The sequence below is a fragment of the Tachypleus tridentatus genome, chromosome 8 (genome assembly GCF_004210375.1).
Source record: "Tachypleus tridentatus isolate NWPU-2018 chromosome 8, ASM421037v1, whole genome shotgun sequence".
Classification (NCBI taxonomy): domain Eukaryota; kingdom Metazoa; phylum Arthropoda; class Merostomata; order Xiphosura; family Limulidae; genus Tachypleus; species Tachypleus tridentatus.
In genome coordinates this window covers 140,580,265-140,602,670 of record NC_134832.1, presented here as the reverse complement: position 1 = coordinate 140,602,670, position 22,406 = coordinate 140,580,265, and the positions used below count along the sequence as shown (strand labels likewise).

At 30.2% G+C, this 22,406-nt stretch overlaps 1 protein-coding gene across 5 annotated transcripts in view; it reads right to left on the bottom strand.

The window, feature by feature from the left end:
* Nucleotides 1-22,406, bottom strand: part of cno (adherens junction formation factor afadin) — a 125,686-nt gene that overhangs the window by 68,825 nt on the left and 34,455 nt on the right. For all 5 annotated transcript variants that reach the window (XR_013012984.1, XR_013012985.1, XM_076451786.1 and 2 more), the window contains exons 3-10: nucleotides 20,147-20,256; nucleotides 17,895-18,011; nucleotides 15,348-15,513; nucleotides 14,534-14,812; nucleotides 7,656-7,811; nucleotides 6,610-6,716; nucleotides 2,234-2,434; nucleotides 674-723 (exon numbers count right to left, since the gene is read on the bottom strand). Coding sequence is in view for 3 of the 5 variants with exons in the window: in XM_076451786.1 (XP_076307901.1) it covers nucleotides 674-723; nucleotides 2,234-2,434; nucleotides 6,610-6,716; nucleotides 7,656-7,811; nucleotides 14,534-14,812; nucleotides 15,348-15,513; nucleotides 17,895-18,011; nucleotides 20,147-20,256 (1,186 nt within the window). In the remaining 2 variants the exon portion in view is untranslated. The remainder of the gene's footprint in view (nucleotides 1-673; nucleotides 724-2,233; nucleotides 2,435-6,609; nucleotides 6,717-7,655; nucleotides 7,812-14,533; nucleotides 14,813-15,347; nucleotides 15,514-17,894; nucleotides 18,012-20,146; nucleotides 20,257-22,406) is intronic.

The following is a 22,406-nucleotide window of genomic DNA, read 5'->3' as shown; positions in this document are numbered from 1 at the left end:
GTTTCTTTTTATCAGGGAATTTTGTAAAAAAAAAACAAAACAGGATTTCCTGCAGTGACTGATTGAAATATTTGAAAGATGGGAACATGAACAGAAAAAAAAAAATCATGTTTCAGAATATATTTGTTGTCATTGATTGGGTTTTTTTTATTTTTCATAATGATTTTATTCTACCATGTTATTTCATTTGAACTGAATGTTTCCACTTTGATACATTTCAAAGAAATGACATTTATTAAAAAGTACTCACTTTGGTAGCATTTTTTTTTACACTCAGACAAATGACAAAGCACAGTGGCATACAACAGAAAAAAGATCCCCGCATCCACTTAAGAAACCCAAGTGTTCTATTGTTCTTCATGCATGCATCACACCAAAAAACAAAGATTTTTGCCAACAGTGCATTGTGTTCAATCTCCTTTGCTTGAAAATGAATGCAATTTTCCTCACTGAAATAACACATGTAATGTCAAAAAACAGTTGTTAACAGCCCACTAGACAATCATATTGCTTATACACTCTGATCCAAAGGACTGGGTTGATTGTACATTTTGTATTTATTCATCACTATTTTTAGGAAAATAACGTTGAACTGTTTCAACAGGAATCCGCTAGTAGTCACATAATTGTCGTGAAGTACATGTTAAAGACTGAAATCACTAAACCTTTTTACCTTTCAGAATATTCAACTGGCTGCTTAGGATCTGGAGATGAAACATGTTTCTATAAAAACAAAAAAGCTGAACTTAATAATCTAACCTGCACTGAAACAAACAATGAATACAGTTTTATTTCTTTATCAGCCTGTGAACTATATATTTCCAATTTAATTCAGATTTATATATTATGTTTAAAATGGGAAAGCAGGTCTGTTAAAAGCTTGTTTAAATATTTATGTTTATACTTTCTTGTGAAAAGTGTTTTGAGATACATATCCATCTAGCAAGACAGAGCATTAAATCTTTGTTCACCTTCCAGTTTGAAAAGTTTTATTATGCTTGCCATGTGCTAGCTATGAGCACTGAGTAACATCAGTTCTTAAGCATCCACTAAGTCATTAATGAATTCTACCTAATTAAACCTGTCAGGTGAATAACACCAGCATTATAGTTAAATAACGAAACCACTTGAAACACTCTCGTGAAATACATGATCGTAAAGATACATGTGTAAAATGAAAACTAAACCGATATGATTTACAGTTAGTGCTAAGAACTTTATTCTCACAGTCATGCAATTAATACCTTCTTTAGTATTGAATCAGTTAAAGTTAGCAGTAGTGAAATACAGAATGAATTGTAATTTGTTCCTTTATATTTACACTATTAAAAAACTGTTCAACAAAATTATTCCTAATATAGACTTTCTTTGTACACTTTCTCCATGTTAACATTTTTTTTAGTATTATTAACACTACATTAACTATTAACGAAATGGTACAACAATATAAATATTACCAGCAAATAAAAAAGACCAAATAGTTCTAAACTATCAACAATGTAAGTACAGTTCCTGCATGAAAAAAATTAACAAAACCCATTTGTATTGTGAAAATTATCACAATACAAAGTCATTAGCTTCAAAATGCACATATTGTGCAAGTTTTTAACTTGTATTCATTTTAATTATGTGACATTATTACATCATGAAATCACACTGAAGTTCTTAGGCAATGTTTTTAGTGAACTTTTTCAGCAGCCCTCCCCAAGTTTTGATATTATTATATTAGACTTAATATGGCAGAAATACAAGCCAGTATAATAGCTGTAAAAACATACTGAATCTGATCAATGAAAGAAATTCAAATTCCACATGATACTTCTACAACATCATGAACATCCATCACTGGAACTGTTAATCCCACTGACTACTGATATCTTATATAGGATACAACTCATCTCTAGCAGTTGAATGTAAGTGTGACATATACAATGTATGGGTTGCAGAAATTCCACGTATGTTTAGAGCAGCTGCAGTTAACAGCTTAAAAACAACAGCTCAGATGTTCGAACTACAATTTTTGAGACAATTTAACACCAATTTATTTTTCTAAAATTAGTTAGCTTTCCCATTAACAAACTGTTAATGTTGTTTATATTTAAATACAGAGTTAATATTTTAAGTAGTACTGTTTTTAATGAACTGAGTGTTTCTCTACTTTAGATACCAAAACATAACTATCGAAACAGTCAACTGTACAACAGACTACGGGACATTCCGCAGTATCTTTTACCTGTTCTTGTGTTGGATCAATAAAACAGAAAGTGTGCATTTTGCCAAATCGGACAACCATTCCATGTTGAAGAATAGTGGTCTCAAAGATTCGTATTCCATTTACGTATGTTTCAGCATCTCGACTAGTAGGTGTAACAGTAACAATACCTTCAGTGTGTGCTATAACACAATGTCGAGGATGAACACTTGGGCCAAAAAGCTACAGAAAAAGTCCCAATACAATTTATTAAAAAAACAACAGTTAAATAATGCATAATCATAAAAGGAAAAAAAAAACAACAGTGGAGTAAAATGTTCAGAGTTTTTCTTAGAAACACAAAAATACACACATACAATCAAACATGTCAGGCCTAGTGCTTTTCACCTTTCAACTAAACAAAACTGGAGAAAATTGCTAATGTAATAAAGGAAAACAGAAAGGCAGAATAGTACACTGCTGTACTGATACTGGTTTACATTAAGACATCATCGTAACTGTTACACTATCAGAAACACAAAGAAGGCATTAAGCAAATTTTGAGATATGTGTATCAAACTTTTATCAATAAGCTAACACTTTCCATATGAGTTAGGTGCATTGTACCTGATACATAACCACTGAAGTAACCATGATATTAGTCATACAATATCTCTTGACGCTTTCAGTGCATCTCCATAAAATTTCAATAAACACAGCATATCCTTTGTGTATACAAATAAGAATTTTTACTAAAAATTTCTCTGTGAATATATGGGATCAAACTTACTCAAGAGTTCACTGCACCAAAAGCAGAGTAATTTTCATGTTAAGATTAAAAATACATTTCTTCATCTGTAAATCTTAAAATTTAATTTGAACAATCTCTAAAAACCTCCTGAATAAATATCATGTTTTTCTTTCCACAAACACTTTATATTTTATGTTATTTTCTTCACAAGTTTAGGCTATTTAAGATAAAAAAAGGTCTAGAAAAAAAAATAACTTGAAAGTGTTTTGTAAATTTTTATGGTTTTAGAGCTGGGTCAAATTGACCAACCCAGTGTAGAGATAGGGTAGAGAAAATAACAGATAAAATATAAAGTGTTTGTGGAAAGAAAATCACTTGATATTTATTTAGGAAGTTTTTAAGAGATTGTACAAATTAAATTTTAAGATTTATAGATTAAATAAAAAGGAAACAATAAAATTAAGTATAAATAGATGTATGCTGCTTTACATAATTAATCAAGGCACACAAAAAGACAGAATATCTTATGTAAAAACTGACAATATCCTCCAGCTATCATAATTTTTCTGGCTTTCAAACTATGTTATAAGAGCCATTAAAAATTCAGCTAAGCTTGTTCAGGTGTTTCCCATTAGAATAAAGTTTAAACTAGAAACAAAATATACAATTCTGTAAACAGAAAATCACATGCTATAATGCATCATTTCACAGATGAAAATTCTGGCTTTCTATTGATTATAAATAATATAGCATAAAGACATCAGAGAGACATAATGGCAATTCATAAAATAGCGTATGTGAGAGGTGGACGTGCCAATAAAAATTTTACTATACTTAAGAAATAAATCACATTATAATAAGTAACTTAGGTTAAATTCTATACTTCTCAGAGGGATAGTAAATAAATTAAAGAAGGGAGGCCAAAACAGTAAAGGTCACAATTTTCATACTACTAGAGAATGAGGATTTAAAAAAAAAAAAACTTCCTTATAAAACTAAGAACTTCAAACTTACAAAATATTAAAGAAAATTTATTAACTATACTAGCCGATTACCCGTGGCACTAGTGTTAACTTGGGTGCCAGCAACTGGTAGAGATGACAGTGCATGGTGTCTAAAAGCAATTATCAACCTGGTATTGTAATCTCTGTTTTGTTTTGTTTTCTTTACATCCAAAGACAAAAGATGTTTATTTAGGTATTGGTGAGCAACATGCATAGGTGACATGCTAATTAATGGTAATATGTACCTAGAGCCTCAAGAGCTCACACTTTACATTACCATACACTATTCATTTGGTGGTGTTCACTTTTGTTTTCTTTTTTTGAAGTCATTAAAAATACTATTTTCTGGAATAAGATTTTTTTTCAAGGAAGGATATAAGTTGTAAAGAAGTAATAAATCACATAAAAATGAAGACAATAGAAGCTCAATAAATAAAGAATATTGGAAATAACAGTTTTTCACTTGACAAATGGGTAGATACTTCAAAAACTGATAATATAAAACTGTTTCTGAAGCTTTTCATCATTTTGTAATTCTGAAATTAATAGAAAATAATTAGATCTGCGTGTGATGCATTCACAATGTCATAACTACACCCTGCATGTTTATAAACAAATATCACTGCTCGAAAACATTTTTCCAAGTTTTCTCGATTTCTAAAATTAGATACCGTATTTTCCACCTAATAAGCCGAATTTCTGGCTCTAAGTTTTGGACCTGATTTTTGGGGGTCGGCTTATTGGCCGATCACTCCTTTCGGAAATTTCTTCTTCTTAGGAAATGTTTTTATTTTGAAAGTTACCATAGGCGGTAATTTTGTCCCATCAGCAAAGCACGTTAAGACTACAGTGAAACGTTGTTTCTGGAATTTCATTGGTTACCTAATTACAGTGAGTGGAGCCAATAACGAATGACATATTGATTCCATCTCTGTCTCAATACGACACGTTCTGCTTTACTACAGAACGCCAATGATCACACACAATGTGCATGCTGACGCTGAAACAAGACTAAGAAATCATTTTGAAGAAACTTGTCACTTCTTAAAAATGGCTTCGGCTTATTGGGCGGTAATAAGCAAAAACCCTCATTTTCAGAGCTGAAAATTGGCCTCGGCTTATTTGGCGATTCGGCTTATTAACCGGAAAATACGGTATTTGAAAAACAGGTACCACAGAACTGTTTCTGTTCATCAGTTTTCAACTCCATAAATGTCAAATCTCCATGTGACCTCTTCACCTTCATTTTACTCAGCTACATGCAACAAATTCAGCTGCCTAAATTTTTCTGTACATCTAAATGGAGAAAAATAAAGTTCTCTATGACAGAAAATGGAGGCAAAATGAGAAAATCATTACCTCTATTGCAACTCTACATGCACACAGGATAAACGTTTTGCAAAGTTGAGGATTGCACATTGCATAATAAGAAAGCATTTCTAGTATCATATAAGCAAGAGTTATGATTTTGATGTTAAGTTTTACTCACATTCATTGATATCAAAGTAATTTAAATTCTGAATGCAAGTAATTTTGTAAACAACAACAAAAGAGTTGTGATGTGAACAGAAAACAGTACACTCAGTGAAAGAGTTAATCTATTTGTACATTACACAGCTGAAATATTTTCTAAAGATATTAGTCCATAGAACTATAAAAGAACCATATACAAAACTCCAGACCTAAAAATCTCAAAAAAACAAAATACAATCCTCAAAATAACATTCAAAGACTGCTAAAATAGCTAGAAAAAAAAAAGGCTATTACTGAAGAAAGCAATATTTCTAATCTATAAATACAATATTAGGTGATGTTTCTTGATTAACAAGTAAGTTATAAAGTTTATAGTCATCTTATAATCACAGCCAATCATAGACCCCTTTCCACCAACTCTAGCCTTTCACGTCCCTGAATGTCCAGATAACATCCCATACAAGTGCACCAAATGTTCACTGAAGATCATCTCTAATTCTTTGAACTAATCCACCTTCAGGCTTTTCAGTTATAGTATTTCATTTTTGCTGGTGCATTATTGCTTTAACTGTGCTAGTTTTAAACTGTATAGTAATTGTTATCTTGTGAGCCTTGTTTTAGTGATCAACCCTCATGCACAAATGACTACATTGACAGAGAGGGAGCAAAAAAAGTGTCAAATTAACAAAATATTATAATGGAGTTATGGTGCAAATCTTAAAATTATGGTGGTGTGTGAGGCAGCAAAAACAAACAATTGTATCACTACTAGAAAATCTGGTGTAACTGAAAACAACATAAAGCACTGGCAAAAACAAAAGATTGAACTCCTTAATGTATATTCTATAAGAAGGGCATTTCTTGGACTTAAAAAAGGACACATTTTTACTTTCTGATGATTTCTGAAAATGGGGGTCACCTTACATTTGAGGTTGCATTATAATTGAATTAATACAGTATATATACAAATAATCTATCAAAATATTGTTAATATAAGCTATGAGGTTTGATCTGTGACACTTCCTACGTGTACATACTGAATAATTAAATCTATTCTAAACTTTTGTCTTATTTTTCAGAACTACACTGCATGGATTTAATATTTAAAAAAAAAAAAAAAAAACTGGTACTTCACTATGATACTTCAATATCCACAGCTATGTAGATATTGCTGGAAATTATTGTCCTACCTGTAAGTACTGTCCACCTGTAGAATTTGACCTTTCACTTCCAACCTCAGTGACATTCAAGAAGAGACGATGTTTTTTTGGATTTCCATGTAAAATTTCACTACCATCTATTCAGAAAAATAAATATTTACTTGATCTTATTTTGAATAGGTATTGCTTATTTTCGTGAACTATTGGTTCAGAGCTAGTGAGACAAACAATTGTGAATACTGAATACAATTAGGGTAATAAACTGTTACATATATTTATAGTTTGGTTTTGATACACTACTATCAAATAAAGGGCAAAAATTTTTTACAGTTATTTATTTCAAAAAGTTGTTTCCACAATGAATGTTCACCAACAACTGAACTGAAAACTACAACTGTATTTAAACCCTTTGATTTGAACAGTTTTTGAAAGTCATATACTGTATACAGATAGCATACCAGCATTCAATTTCCAGAAGCAGATCATACATAGCGAGGCATATCAGAAGTCAACGAGTTAAAGCATACAGAAAACCAAAACATATAATACCTGAAGAGAAACTTGTAGAAGTTCTTCAACAAACCAAAATTAGATAACACTTGTCCCAAAAACTAGCTAACAACTCAATAAAACAGCTTATCAATAATAAGAGGTGATGGTCTTTCTTGATTAAAAAAAAAGATTCTACTTTCATGCCTTGTAGTTAGTTCTCTTCTGAAAATTCATTCAAAAATACTGTTCTTTAACCACATTTTTCAAAACCAAGAAAACTATAATATATATATTATCTTTGTTACCATTATGTTTACTCAGATGTTAAATAACAGTTCATTCACAACAACAGAAGTGAATTTGTCTCCAATTCTCGTATACGTAAAACTGTTCTATAGGTTAAGGCTAGATGTCAGCACATTTATTAGTTATCAGTAAAACTAGTTTAATAAGAAAACAAACATTCAATTCAAGATAAGTAATAACAAAAGAGAATACAACATTCTTTGACATATTTTCATTTGTATATTAAATTATTATGTATGACAGAGGTTTTTAATTTAAGTACAAAATGAAAAATTCACCTGGATTAAGTTCTAAAAGGTAAGGCATTCGCCCTAATGAATCCTCATACTTATAAGAGGAAGAGTCTGAATTGTCTTTAGAATGTTTTTGTTTCTTTTTTCTTTTCCTAGGCTGATAATCTGCAGGTCTTCGTTTAATATGAAATGAAAGAGAACCTAGGAAAAAAAAAAAAAAGGTAAATAGATTATTAAAAAAAACCCTTAAAGGAAAAGGGGTTAAACAAATTTATGTACCTAGATTCAAGGAAACTACATACATATTTTCTATCTTATAGTAAACATTTTACATATATGAAGAATCCAAGATTTTAAACTTTACTTAAAGAGCAAAAAAACAAGTACCAGTAATTGCATGAAACTGGTTTTAGAATCTGTTGACAAAATACCACACAACATCCTTAGTTTGTTCTTTTGAATTATTTCAAACATTAATTGCTTATGTTAATATCTAACTTGATTCTAGACCAGATTTCTTTAAAAGTCAAAATTTCACAACTATGACTTTTGACCCCTCACCATGAACAAGCTATAGAAAGAACTTGCATATTTTGTTAAATTTCATAACATCATTCCTTAATGCTAAATTACTTACTAAACTACATATGCATATATCTTGAGAAAATAAAAAAAACACCAATACTACTATAAACTATATCTTGTCATAATACTTACCCTGCACAGACCCTACACATTCTAATGATAATTAAATAATACTGATATTAATTAAAACATATTATTTCTCACCAGCAATTGTGAAAAAAGAACTAATGATATCCTTCATATTTAGAGCATAATGGACGTTTCATTACAAAACTAAAATACAAATATGTGCAGTGAAAATAATTCTTAAAAAATTGAAGTAATGGTAATTAATAAAACGTACAGAGAAGAAGGCTCAGTACGACATATTCTAGATGTCAGTGAACTTCCCTTTCAACAAAGAACACAAGATATAAACACACACACACATACATGCTTAAAAAAATGTACATCCCCTTTATGAATGGTTCCATCCAAAACTGTGGTTCAGAAGAACCACTAAAAGTTTAACATAAATTAGATATAATTTTTAAAATGGCAAAGGTAAATCTTATTCAAAAAATTCTATCAAATACAATTAATAAATGCAGAAATCATTCATAAAAACAAAGAATTTTTCCCAAGCTTAGCAATAATAGTTTACTTCTCAATTAAACATTTGCTGTATTATTGGTATTGTTGTGACTATATATATAAAAAAAAGTGTGTTAATTTCATTGTGCAGAACAGTAACTCTGTTTCTAGCTTCTAGCACTCACCTACAGAATAATAAGCTCAAAAGTTAGGCTTAGGATTATTTAGGGAACTATGGACACGGGCTCAAAAGTTAGGCTTAGGATTATTTAGGGGACTATGGACACGGTGATCTAAACACACAAAGTTAAAAACCATGACAGGCTGAGAGGTTGTTTTAACATCAATTTTCATAACTGATTTAGATCAAACTGTTCATAAGTTTTGAATAAACAGACTCAAAACTTGCAGTTGCCTCGAGGTAACTACAATTAACAAGATGTATATGCATAAGATATTTGTACTAACCACTGTTGCACATTATAATATACATCATAATCAAAATAATAAATTACCTGTGAGCATTGATTATACTGATTAATGACAAATAAACTAATCACATAATTGAAATTACAATTAAATAGTTAATATTGCAAAAATAATCAACTAATCAGAATCAGTGTTTTCAATTATACAAACCACTGACATAATCAAAACATTGACAAAATCAATACATTGCTGTATGACTTCTCATTACTATTTTCACTTAAGGATGTTCAGGCTAAATAATTAGTAATTCCAATTATTAGTATATTTTTAGCTTATTCCAACTATTCAAGTCTTATTTTTATATATACGAGATCTGATTAAAAAGTTCTAAGGTTTCTTCTATTACAGGTGCCAGTACAGAGGCAGCAAGCTTCACTGAGGTGTCTACAAAGTACAAATAGTGATCTACCCCACGAACAAGCCATTTCTCCAAACCTTATACCCATGTTAAGAAAAACAAATTTTGTGTGAAAAATGGTAAAAGAGGAGCAGAAATCCTCAAAATGTTAGGAACTGCCTTTGGTGATGATTGCTTAAGTAAGGCTATCATTTATCAGTGGATAAAACACTTTAAAGATGGCCAGGAATCGGTCAAAGATGACCCGCATTCTGGGCATCCGTCGACATCGTCCACTGATGAAACAGTCACTAAGGTGAAAGAAAAAATTTAAGTTAACCAGGCCTTTTATAAAGAGGTCTTAATTCACTTGAGGGAGAAAGTTAGAAGAAATTTCCATAAGCTGTGAGAGAATGTTCACTGATTCCTTCATCATGACAATGCACTTTAGCTGTGAGAGAATGTTCACCGATTCCTTCATCGTGACAATGCACTTTCATGTGCTGCTATGTTTGTTCAAGAATTTTTGGCAGAAAAAAGCATTCTTCTAACACCACACCCCCCATACTCTCCCAATATTGCCTTGTGTGCTTTTTTTCTGTTCTCAAAAATCAAAATTAAGTTGAAAGATAAGAGATTTGATGACATTCCAACCATCCATAATAATGTAAAAGTAGAACTTAGTCACATAACAGTTAAAGACTTCCAGCATTGCTTCTCAAAATGGCAGGAACATTGAAACAAGTGTGTATCAGCTGGGGAAGATTACTTTGAAGGGGATAACCTAATACTGGTGTATGTACATTATTCTTTGGAATAAAAGTGAAGTCTTAGAATTTTTTATTGCACCTTGTATAAAAGCTGATTTGTGTTCATGATGCTCTTTTTGCCTGTTGATGATATCCAAATAGATTCAGTGATTTATCTCAAGAAGTCATCTTGAGTTCAAGTCCCAGTCAAATGAGGATTTTAATTTTTTTTTTTTTGAATTAGTACTTCATACTGCTTAGAGCAAGATATTACATTAAATAAAAAATAACATGCTATTTTAAATTAGGTTTGGTTTGTTTTTGAATATTGCACAAAGCTACATGAGAGCTATATGTGCTAACAGTCCCTAATTTAGCAGTGTAAGACTACAAGGAAGGCAACTAGTCGTTGCCACCCACCAACAACTCTTGGACTACTCTTTCACCAACAAATAGTGATATTGACTGTCACATTATAATGCCCTCATGGCTGAAAGGGTGAGCACGTTTGATGCTATGGGGATTCAAACCCACAACCCTCAGATTACGAATCGAGAGACTTAACCACCTGGCCATCCTAGGCCAGTGTAAATTAAGAATTTCAAGTACATGTTAATGTTTACTTACAAAGACTGGATGCCACAGTAATTGTTGCACATGGCTAACCATGTAGAAAGCTCATACTGAGTCAATTTGAGATTTGTTTTTTTTCTTATTATATTTATTAGTTATATATTAGTGTGTGTGTGTGTGAATGAATGAGGTTATAATATTATACAATAAACACTAGTGACTATATGTGTCAAAAACAATTTAAAATAACTTTTCAACCCAACAGAAAGCCCTGCAACACTGTTATTATTATTACTGATGTTTTATATTTGATAAGACTTTTTTTTTTTTTTTGTGTAGTCAAAAAATTTAGAAACATTTCTAAATTAAAATTATACCTTCTTTGTTAATAAGCCCAACAATTAATATATCATCACATTCTGGTAGTAGTCCAGTTATACATATGATGAGTACAATTTTGTAATGTTTATAAAGCTTGGTTAAATACAGTAGAAAACTGAAGTTAGGCATTAAACCTAAGATGATTTTCCAATATAAAGTACAGGAAAATAATTTTAACATACAAACATAACATGATTCCTTTTCTTTTATGTATGAAAATTAATTGCACTAGTACATGTTAATAGTTTAAACTGCAAGTTGTTATCATCTAACAAATCAGACAGTGCTACACCAGAATAGTCTATAAAAGATATAAGCAGTAATATTGTTCCCAGCATTAATGTGGTGTGGAAGTTGTGGGTCATAGAGCAGAAATGCCATAACACAAACATGTAGAAAACAAAAATGTGTTGGTGAAAACAACTATGTTTCTCAGATTAAGACAAATTACTACATTCCAATAGAAGCTGTACATAAAATCTGAAGAGAGCAAATGAAAATAGTACTGTTAGCAATACCTCTTCAAAAGTTAAGTAACTTGTGGTATGTTCTTTGCCCAATACACAACAACCCAGCAGAGGTTTTGTTGATGATTTAGATGTAAGTGCATGAGCAAATACTACCTTCAGTTACACGTTAACAAGAAGTTGTCTCAGTAGATGTGTAGGTGCTTAAAAGACAACAGGCTGAAAAAGAAATCTAACTTCAAACAACTGGATAACAAAAAGTGAAGGATGATTTTAAAGATTGATACAAATTTAAACTGTTTGGCAATAATGAACTAAAGGTTGTAATGTGTCAGAAATGGGAACTGTGTTATTGTCAAAATATATAGGATTAACAGTGAAAGAAGTTGAGAGTCCAAAACAAGTGAATTGCATTCTAGTCAATGGTGTTGAAGAGAATCACAAAACTGATGGTACCCTGACTGCTGATGTTATTCCCTCAAGAATAAGACATGTTAGACAGAGATTCAGCTTCAAACAATACTGTGATTTTACACATGCAGTAAATGTGATTAAATGTAGTAATACATGTTACTCTTACTTAATCATGCACAAAACCTCAATCTGAATGCCATAAGCAATATGTACAGACACTGGTACATACTTCCTTATTATAAAACAGGTCAAATAGGATTTTATATTATAATTATTGTAGATAATAATATCTTGAATAACTATTTTCAGACTTACTACTGCATTAAGTTTTTAAAAAAAAAACATACATTCAATGATATTTTAAGAATTCAAAGTTGTACTCTTAAGCTTCAAAATAAAAAAGGTAAAACATTCAAGGCAAAGCTTTAGCAAAACACCAAATCTAAATTTAATCCTTATATGCAAATGATTTATCTAGTTTATTATATGTTTGGGGTGTCATATATAGATAGAAACTTTAACCTTGTAGCTTCCTGTCCAAAAGGTAATGGTACCTTTTTCAAGCTAAAACCAAAGAGTTCAAAAACATGCCAATACCTTTCTAAAAAACTTTAACCTTTATCCTTTGCATACACTCACGACAGTTAACTATCATGCAAACTTTACCTTTTTTGAAAACTACTATCATGAAAACTTTACCTTTCTCTACTCGTGACAGTTAACTATCATGAAAACTTTACCTTTTTCTATTGCGACAGTTAACTATCATGAAAACTTTACCTTTTTCTACTCTGCGACAGTTAACTATCATGAAAACTTTACCTTTTTCTACTCATGACAGTTAACTATCATGAAAACTTTACCTTTTTCTACTCACAACAGTTAACTATCATGAAAACTTTACCTTTTTCTACTCGCGATAGTTAACTGTCATACAAACTTTATCATTTTCAATTTCAGAGTAAACTGACAACAAAACTTGCAGCTATGAATAACAACAAAAATGAGAAAACAGAAACTAATATAAAAACTCATATTGTCACATTTTGCACATGGTTAATTTCAGATTTGTTTTATAAGAATGCATGTGAAGATTGTTGTATGAAAACCATGACAGTTATCCAATGTTATGAAGTACACACACACACACACACATATGTATACTACAGACCAAAATTTGATTTGTGATAAAGTTTTGAAAACATTCCCAGACTCTCAATATAAATAAGACATAGTCTGAAAGATAAATTTATCTGTAGCAAAACATGGGATATCATAAAAACCTTTAAGTAAAATAAGAAGAATTAGATCAAAAATAATATCAAGATATAATTAGCCTGGTGTATCACTCAACCACAGAATATAATTTGATGTCCCTGTTCATGGTCAAAGTAATACTCCGTGGGTTTTACCTTGTTTCATGAAAATTATTCACCTCATACATTTTTGTTTTCCTTATGATACTGTCTGGCACTTCTAAGCCCTGTTTTACATATGCATATCAACACAGAAATGTATGTTTCTAAAACCATTAAATCTACAACAGAAAGACAGTGTTTATATAAAACAGAAGTTACTACATGATTTGAGGGAAATAGTGAAACCCAGTAAAACATGCAGAATCACCAAAGCCACCCATGTTTTATAAAGATGGGACTCTAAGAATCCATAACTGTTGATACTGCACAAGTATATTCTGGAGAAGTGATGGTAATCAATCAATGATGGGTGACTCTCCCAACAGAAACACTGATTCTATTTCTAGCCATTTCAAGTGAAATCACAGAGGATTAATACTGATTAAAATAGACTTTAAAATAGTTTGCAAATCTTGTTTTTGTTCAGATGGAAATGATGTCTGTTTATTAAAAATTATCATTACTACTTCCAGTTTCTCTACCCAACTAACATGTTTTATCACACAAGTTGTGCCTCGAATAATAAACAATACCCTGATTTTAATTACTGAAAAATTAAATCACACAAAATCAATACCTAATGCTGATGAACTCTCAAAGACAAATGTACATCATTAGTTCATAAAGAAACTCCTGTCTCCCTTCTTACTGTTTTACAGTTTGTAGTTTAAAATTTTAAACCATTTGAATACTAATGATATCTGTTAGCCCTATCTTCTGAGAATCAAAACTAAGATTCTGATGAAATTGCTTTATTTGCACTCTCTAAATACAACACAGCATGTTCAAAGTGGAAATTTCATCAAAATAGTAAGTATTATCAACTTACTTCCACTTTAAAAAAACCAAACAAAAAACTGTCTCGTATAAAATCTCAGTAACAAACCCCAAAACAGGAGAAAACAACAACAAAATCTGAAAAACACATTCTTCTTACCTTTCTTAGTGTTAAACTGTCTGTCAATGATCAAGGGACAATCATCATCATCTAGAATGTATTCCCTGGGACTAGGTGAATGGGAATGAAGATTGTCATTATTCACTGTAGGAATGATTACTTGTACCAAACAATACTGAAGTGGGTCTTCTTTCTCTCTGCCATACTTTTCCAAAACTTCTTTTACAACATTACTAGCTGTATCGTTAGTGGACAAGAGTAAAGTCTTGTAAGGCACATCCTTGTTGAGAGATTCTCCATAGATCTTAAGAGTACCACCTAAACACGATGTTAACAAGATCATATATTCAGTGTGTAATTCTTCTCAAAAGGACTGTTCCCATTAAAGCTAACTTTTAACAAAGATATACATGTATAAATTTTAATTAGTGCAATTAGGAAGGTAATCCTTATAAGTTACAATAATTTCCTCAAGTGGTTATAAGTATACTGCTTGCTTATTACTAATGCAAACCTAAATTCTGTTAACTGAGAACTTTATGACTAGTTTTATCACTCTCCTGAATAACTGAACTTTTAGTATACCCGTGATGTTTTGATATCCCTTAATATAAAGCATAACATTAAAATATGCACACACACGTTTCTTTGTGAAAAACACATGCTGACTGTTGAGTGAAACGAGAAAATTATCTTTCAAATTCAATCTCTTCATAAAACGGAACTGACCCAAAATGAATTTATTACTTTTACACTTTCAGTTATTTTACCAAAAACTGTCATTTACACAAACAATTTAAAAATGAATTACATCTTTCTTGAAATTATAAATAAAAATATGTTAAAACCTTACCGGCATCAGTACCCGTCTGTCCAAACAGCTGCAGTTTCTTTTCTAGTTTCTGTTGACGTTTCCGCCTCATGACTGCTTCAGGGTTAGATATAGAACGAGTAAAACTTGTCTCTGGAAGTTCAGAGTAGAGCCTTTCCGCAATGCCATCTTTGTTTTCATCATCCCCCTAGAAACAGAAAATAACACAAAATAGAGTTGTGAAGTGAAAGTTTCTTTGAAAAGGCTATATTTATAATATAAACAATTAGGCTCTAAAGAACACAATTTTCAGAAACTAAACCTTTTCCATGGTCAAACCAAGATAATATAAAATTTACTTTATTCCACAACTGCACACTCTGTTTTTTCCTATTCCCAACATTTCATGAACAGGGGAATAAGAAAACCCTTGTGGGGTGTTGCAGTCTTAGTTCTTAAAATGTAGAATGTAAGGCACTTATCTAAAACATTACCTACATTCATGTCAAGAAAATGATTCATTACTAGATCCAAAAATAAAACAGTCATACATTACACTTATAATATCCCAGCATGAATTTGTCTAAATATTAACACTTAATTTTAAGAAAATTTAATCAAAGCAATGCAATTAGTGCATTTCTTTTAAAAGACTATTTATGCCAGAAGCTTAAAATAATTCTGCTAGTGCTTTATCCAAGCACCAACTTAATATAGCTTCATCAAAAGTCACTCTTGAAATAACATGTCAGTACTTCCACTAAATATAAAGCTATACACAATATTCACATACACAACCACTTTACAAAGGTTTAACACAGACATTTTACCACCAATAGCTAAAAACGTATCCTTGAGCATTAAGAAAAAATACATTTAAGCATTACAGTAACACAATTAAAATTTTCCTCAACAAGACATTCATGTCACCACTGAAAAAGAAGTTATCTGAATATTTTGTTTGAGTGACTCCAAATATTTTCTAGAAACATTATACTAACACTACCAGTGAGAACCAATGTTATACTTAGAAGAACGTGTAGGGAAGTTAGAAAATTTAAGAGTTAATATAATATCTAGAAAAACATTACTGGAAGATGAGTCAAAATGTCTGTGTGCCTACTTTACATTATTACATTACATTAATTACGTGACCATGTTTTTCCTTCATGATCCACATGTCTGTAAAGCTAACACTTAGAGGTGACTCAAGTGGTTATTATAGTTTACAAAGAATGACTAATGTGGTAGTTACAGTTAGAAACAACCATAATCAGTTTGAACAGTAAATACATAATATATGCCACTTATCAAGTTAATTTTCTGTAATAACATAACATTAACAAACTGACTTCTTAATTTTAGCTCTAATGTTCTATACTAAACCAATTACTGTACAGGAGGGACTCTGAAAACATTATAACAGAGTATTCCTTCCTAAGTCATTACAGTCATCTGCAAATATTTCAAAACAATGAGCATTACAACACCACTAGATAAAGTATACACTGTATGCTAAAAAAAAAAAAAGAGGTTTATATATAACATTAATAATATGAGAACATTTAACTATCACAACCTTAATTTTTATAAATTCTAATTGAACATTTCCTAATTAGTCATTTTGTTAAACAAAGATTTGTTAAGTTAATAATAATTCAAGTCAACCAAATAATTAAAAACTAATTTTAAAAGAGAATAATATACAATGCATTAATAACATTTACAAACAAAATTGTCACTTATGCAAAGAGTTCAGCATTAATTAAGACTTTCAAATACTCAAAAATTGTAACTATATAAACTATAGTCTGCTATTATCGTGAAACACAAAATTTGCTAACATTGACTAAAAGGAAGTATTCTGGTATTTAAAATTTTCTCAATGTGTAAATTACGTTACTGACTAAAATTTACATACAAATGGATAAAACAATGCATTAATATGACCAAAAATGTTTCAGATAAATTCAAGTTGTTGTTTTTTTTATCAAAAGATAAGAAAAGAAAGCAATTTTAAAAAGGTAAAAATGTGTAGCAATAGAGAAAAATGTTAAAGCATACAGACCAAAGTAAAAGCTAGAATTATTTAAAGTATGTAGAATACATGTATTTTTAATAAATATTCATGCCAAACATTTCTAATTCTACAGTATCCAGATATCTTAAATAGCATTATAAATGTGAAATAAAATATTCTTTCCAGAAAATTCTTTTATTTCCTACTAAAAGGTATGTTTAATTAAACAAAGAGACATTCTTTTTTATTTATATGTAATACTTGCAACAAATACTTTGGTTCTATAGTGACCAGAACCATACCTAAAACCTCTAATTTTAGTCGAACAGTTCCAAAGTAATTTTTCGTAGCCGAAAACCCTTCACTCTTTCATCTTGTTTGTATGCACTCTATGTGTTGTGTAAAATGAAAAACAATGTACGTTGATACACAGAAATGAACATTCAAAATTGGTCAAAAACAAAACTGATATCTCAGAAAGAACAGTTACCAAGACATCTAAGTTTTAATACTAACATATTTTCATACTATTAAATCTAAAAACTTCAATTATTGATGTCAAAGTTCACCTGCCACCTCTCCTTTTTATCTTTTTTCTTTTTCTCCTTTTTCTCTCTCCTGGACAACTTCCTGATGAAACTGTTGTTTGTATTGTTTTCACTTGTGTCCATGACTGCATATGGTATCTACAAAAAAAACAAAGAAAGAACTCTTCTATTTGTTAAGTACAACGGGAACAGAACTAAAAATAAAAACTATATGAAAAACACCTATTGATTTTAGGAAAGATTGGAAGGAATATACTCAGTTTCTAACAGCATATACACACCGAGTATATTTTATTCCACTGAGAAGCTTCTTAATTTAAAATAATTTACGAAATAAAAACCTTGAATGAATATTTTTTGATATGGCAAGTTTTAAATATATTTTTAAAGAATTTAAAAAAATACTGCAAAATATGTAGTGATTTTACTTTTGAAATTAAAACTACACCCATATGGGTGAAAATTTAGGTTATTACATAACACAGAGGTCTAGTCAGGACCTAGACAGAAAAAAATAACCAGATTCAAACTTGTTTTCAGAATTACCTGAAACAAGAACAGGTTATGATAAAGTACATCAAATATGACATATCACAAATTTAAAAATTCCACTTAGAGTAAATTAGGCTTAGCAATGTATAACTGACTAACATCTTTTGTGTGTTAATTAGCAAAAAAGGATTTTATTTACCACTAGATTATAATGACAATGAATTAACAAAAGTTTTGTCTGCAGTGTTTGAAAACCATCAAATGAAACTTTCACTGGTACTTACAAGTCTTTTAATAAAAGCAGAAGCTATGCTATAAAGGCATTCTTCTATCACTTTAAAAAAACATAATTTGAGAAAATGTGACTTGCATATCTCTTTAGCCAAATAGGGCATTGCTAAAAATATTCTTTGTGAACAAATAAAGATTGCATCAACTGCCTCAAATATATCCAGTGACAAAATGAAGCCATTTTTATCTACTTTTGTTAAACCTCTTTACAGATAAGATTGTACTGACAAATAATCACATGTGCTTCACTTTCAAAACAATTCAGGAAAGGTAAACATATAGATAAATACACACACACACACATACACACAATCACATAGATTTAAGTCATTCTTTAATTAGCAGCTCAACATTATTGGAAAACACTTATTTCAATTTTATTCTTAAAGAGGCTATTCAATTTTGCATTTGATCTTTATTATTAAGAAAAAAGTTTAAAACATCACCGTAACTATCTTTAGTCTTAATGGTAACAGTTTCATATTTTGTGAAAGTGTTTTGTATGTTTGTACATATCACTTCATTTAATGTTTACTTTATATTGCATCTGCAAGTTTCATCCTTTCATAAAGTTTACTTGACGCTGCAAGATCTACTTTGTGTCACGTCTGCTTTATATCATGTCCTCACAAAGAAAACTGAAAACAGACGATACTATTCTGTTCAATATCAAGACTGTCTTCATTCAGGTATGTGCTTGTAATTTCTTCAAAATTGTGATGCAGATTTCGCCCTCTTAAAACAGTTATCCTTCCTAATATATAATACGGGGATAATGAAAGTAGGATTGCAAAATATTATGCTAGGATCCTGTTCTGACAATAAACACATTACTAATATAGACTTTATCTTCATCTTGTAAAGCAGTGTTTTCTTTCTGTTGCCTCAGTAGCAAAGAACAGCCAACTGTTCAAGAAGCCAGCTAGTATGTGAAACATGTCTATAAATGTGAATACACACATTCCATGGTTTTATCTGGAAAACAGTTTTTTTTGTTTATTCTACATTAACATGTTTGAGATTTTATTTAGTACTGGGTAAAGGTTGTAGTTATAGGTTAAACTTTGCAAAGTTTTTTCAAATTCATCTTACAATTTTGTACAATTTATTTCAGGTTAAATTTGCTAAAATGATATAACACAGATTAAAAAGTAATAATTTTGTATAACTGAACACAGATCACAGCTAAAAAATAAACATTGTAGTTTAATTTTTTAGTTACAATGTATCAGTTCTAATTATGCAATGACTTTGCAGTTTTAGTATTGTTTAAATACATTCATTGTACAAATTGTAATAAAAACATATGTTTTTTCAATAAACCATCAGGCAAGTTGAAGAGTTAATGTAAATATTCTTAATTTGTTACATACAAATTGTTATTTAGTTGTGACTTAAATTTTTAATATAAATATTTTATACTAAAGACGCATTATTGGTGTGCTTTTTAGTATACTTTTATGCACACTAATCTATTTTTGTCATCTTACATAGGTTTTTTCATCCATCCTTCGAAGAAGAAACCGTCCTTCCCTGTCATCTTTGTGCCACTTCAACTGCACTAGCAGTGGCTGCTCTTCATCATTTAACTTTCTTTCCTCTGCAAAATAATAATTAGGCCTCTCTTTTATCAATACTTTCTGAAGAGTTTCTTAAAATAAACATTTGCAAAACAAAGAAATAATTTATATAAACAGTATTGTCCACGTGTTTGGCATTGCACAATTCATTGCAAGAGAGTGCCTTAACCACATTTAATTAAAACTAGTAAACAAACTCAGACCCCAAACAAATAAACAAGTAAAAAACAAATCAGGTGAACTCTTAAATTTGTTAGTCATTTCAACTTGACAGTATTAATGCAACATACCGTGAAGAAAGTCAGTAGCAAAATACGTGAAGCTGTTTGTGGGATACAAACATCAACATATATATTTGTTGTAAAAACTAATACTTTGTCAAACTACATAAAAATACAGACATTAAAATGATATCTAACTAGTTCAATGTCTTTGTTTGTCAACAATGAATTTTGAAGAATGTTTTATTCTACACATTAAAGTACTTCAGACATACATTTTAGAATACAATTAAAGAAACACAGCTACATTATTATTATTATTCTTTCTCCAAATTAGTGAGCACTAATATTTTTCCTTACTTGGTAGTCCGGGGAAGCAAGAAAGCATTTTGATGATTGTTAAAACCATGGACTAAAGACAATACAAAATATCAAATTAACACTTCCCCTATTATTTGTTGTTAAACAAAGAATTCAAGGCACTATGACTACAAATGCTATATTAAAGAGAGACATGTCTTATATGCTAAGCTCTTATTTCCTTATAACATTTCATAAAGTTTTTCCTTGTTTCTAAGGGGAAAATTATTAGTTAAAATGATTTGCAATATTTAAAACTTTCTACTTGTACCTAAACTACCTCACATCAAAACAGCTTTATCTTAATGTATAGCAAAACTAAATACAATTATTGTTTCTGAGCAATAAAACAATGAATATTAACAACACAGAACCACAAAAGAAGAACTTGCAGTTGTTAAATTATTTATCACTGTTGACCCATAAAATAGTAACGATTAGGAACGTTGAAACATAACACAAAAAAAAGAACTTCTTAAAGATATCACAACCATTCTGTGGTAAAGTAAAATCAAATATAATCATGTATATATATGATAAATAGTCTACCATGGTAAATTCTCAAGACAAAGAACTAAATTATTTAAAACATTCTCAGTTCCACGCTTCACAGGTTACAAAACAAGGTTGATGCCCTTAAAATAATGTACGAGTTTGAATCTGAGGGTGAAAACTGTCATTATAAATTCCACTTTTAGTTGGTTCACTAACAGAAGGAATTTTATACATCTTGCACAATACCATATAAAACAACAGGAACAACTAACAACCAGTACTTACTTCCCACATAAAGCTTCTTGAAATAACTGCACAATTCTTAACAAAACATCCATTGTTCTACATAAAAGCACAATTTAGACTTTTTTTTCCCATCTTAAAATTGGAGACTAAAACCAACGAATAAAATAAATTAAAAGTAGCGGGTCAATCCAAATTTGTTTTGAAAAACAATTACAGCCTTCTGACATACATCTATCTATAAAATGTGCATATTTTCATACCATATTTTAATGGAATTATGAAATAAAGATTATTTTCTAATTAATGGAGTTTTTTAGTGATAATTTAATTTATGAACTGAGAAACATTTCAAAAATATATCAAAAATTATATGAACTTAATATGCATTGGGATGATCCAGTGAAGTAATCCTATATTGGAGAAAGCATGCTGGTCAAAATTCCAAACTTACCATGTGTAGGTAGCTATTCAGTATGTGGCAAGTTTTTAGAAAATGTACAAATGTAACAAAAGTCCATGTGCTTAAGACATGCCTCTAAACCGATAACATCAGCCTTAGACAAAATGAAGATAAAATTGATGTTCATTTTAAAAATAATACTTTTGTCTATTGTACAGTTTGCATGTTGTATTTGCATTACCTCTAGAACCTTCAAAATACACATCTACAATTTTTTTCAGTATTCCTGTATACTACATTCAATAATTATACTCCTGCATTACGAACTATCAGTACAAGGTGAAAGAAATAGTTAACTTTAACATCAAATATATATACAGTTTTTTTAGCCCATAACAAATTTATTAAAATGAAAGTAATAATTATTTGTAACATACTAAAAACATTG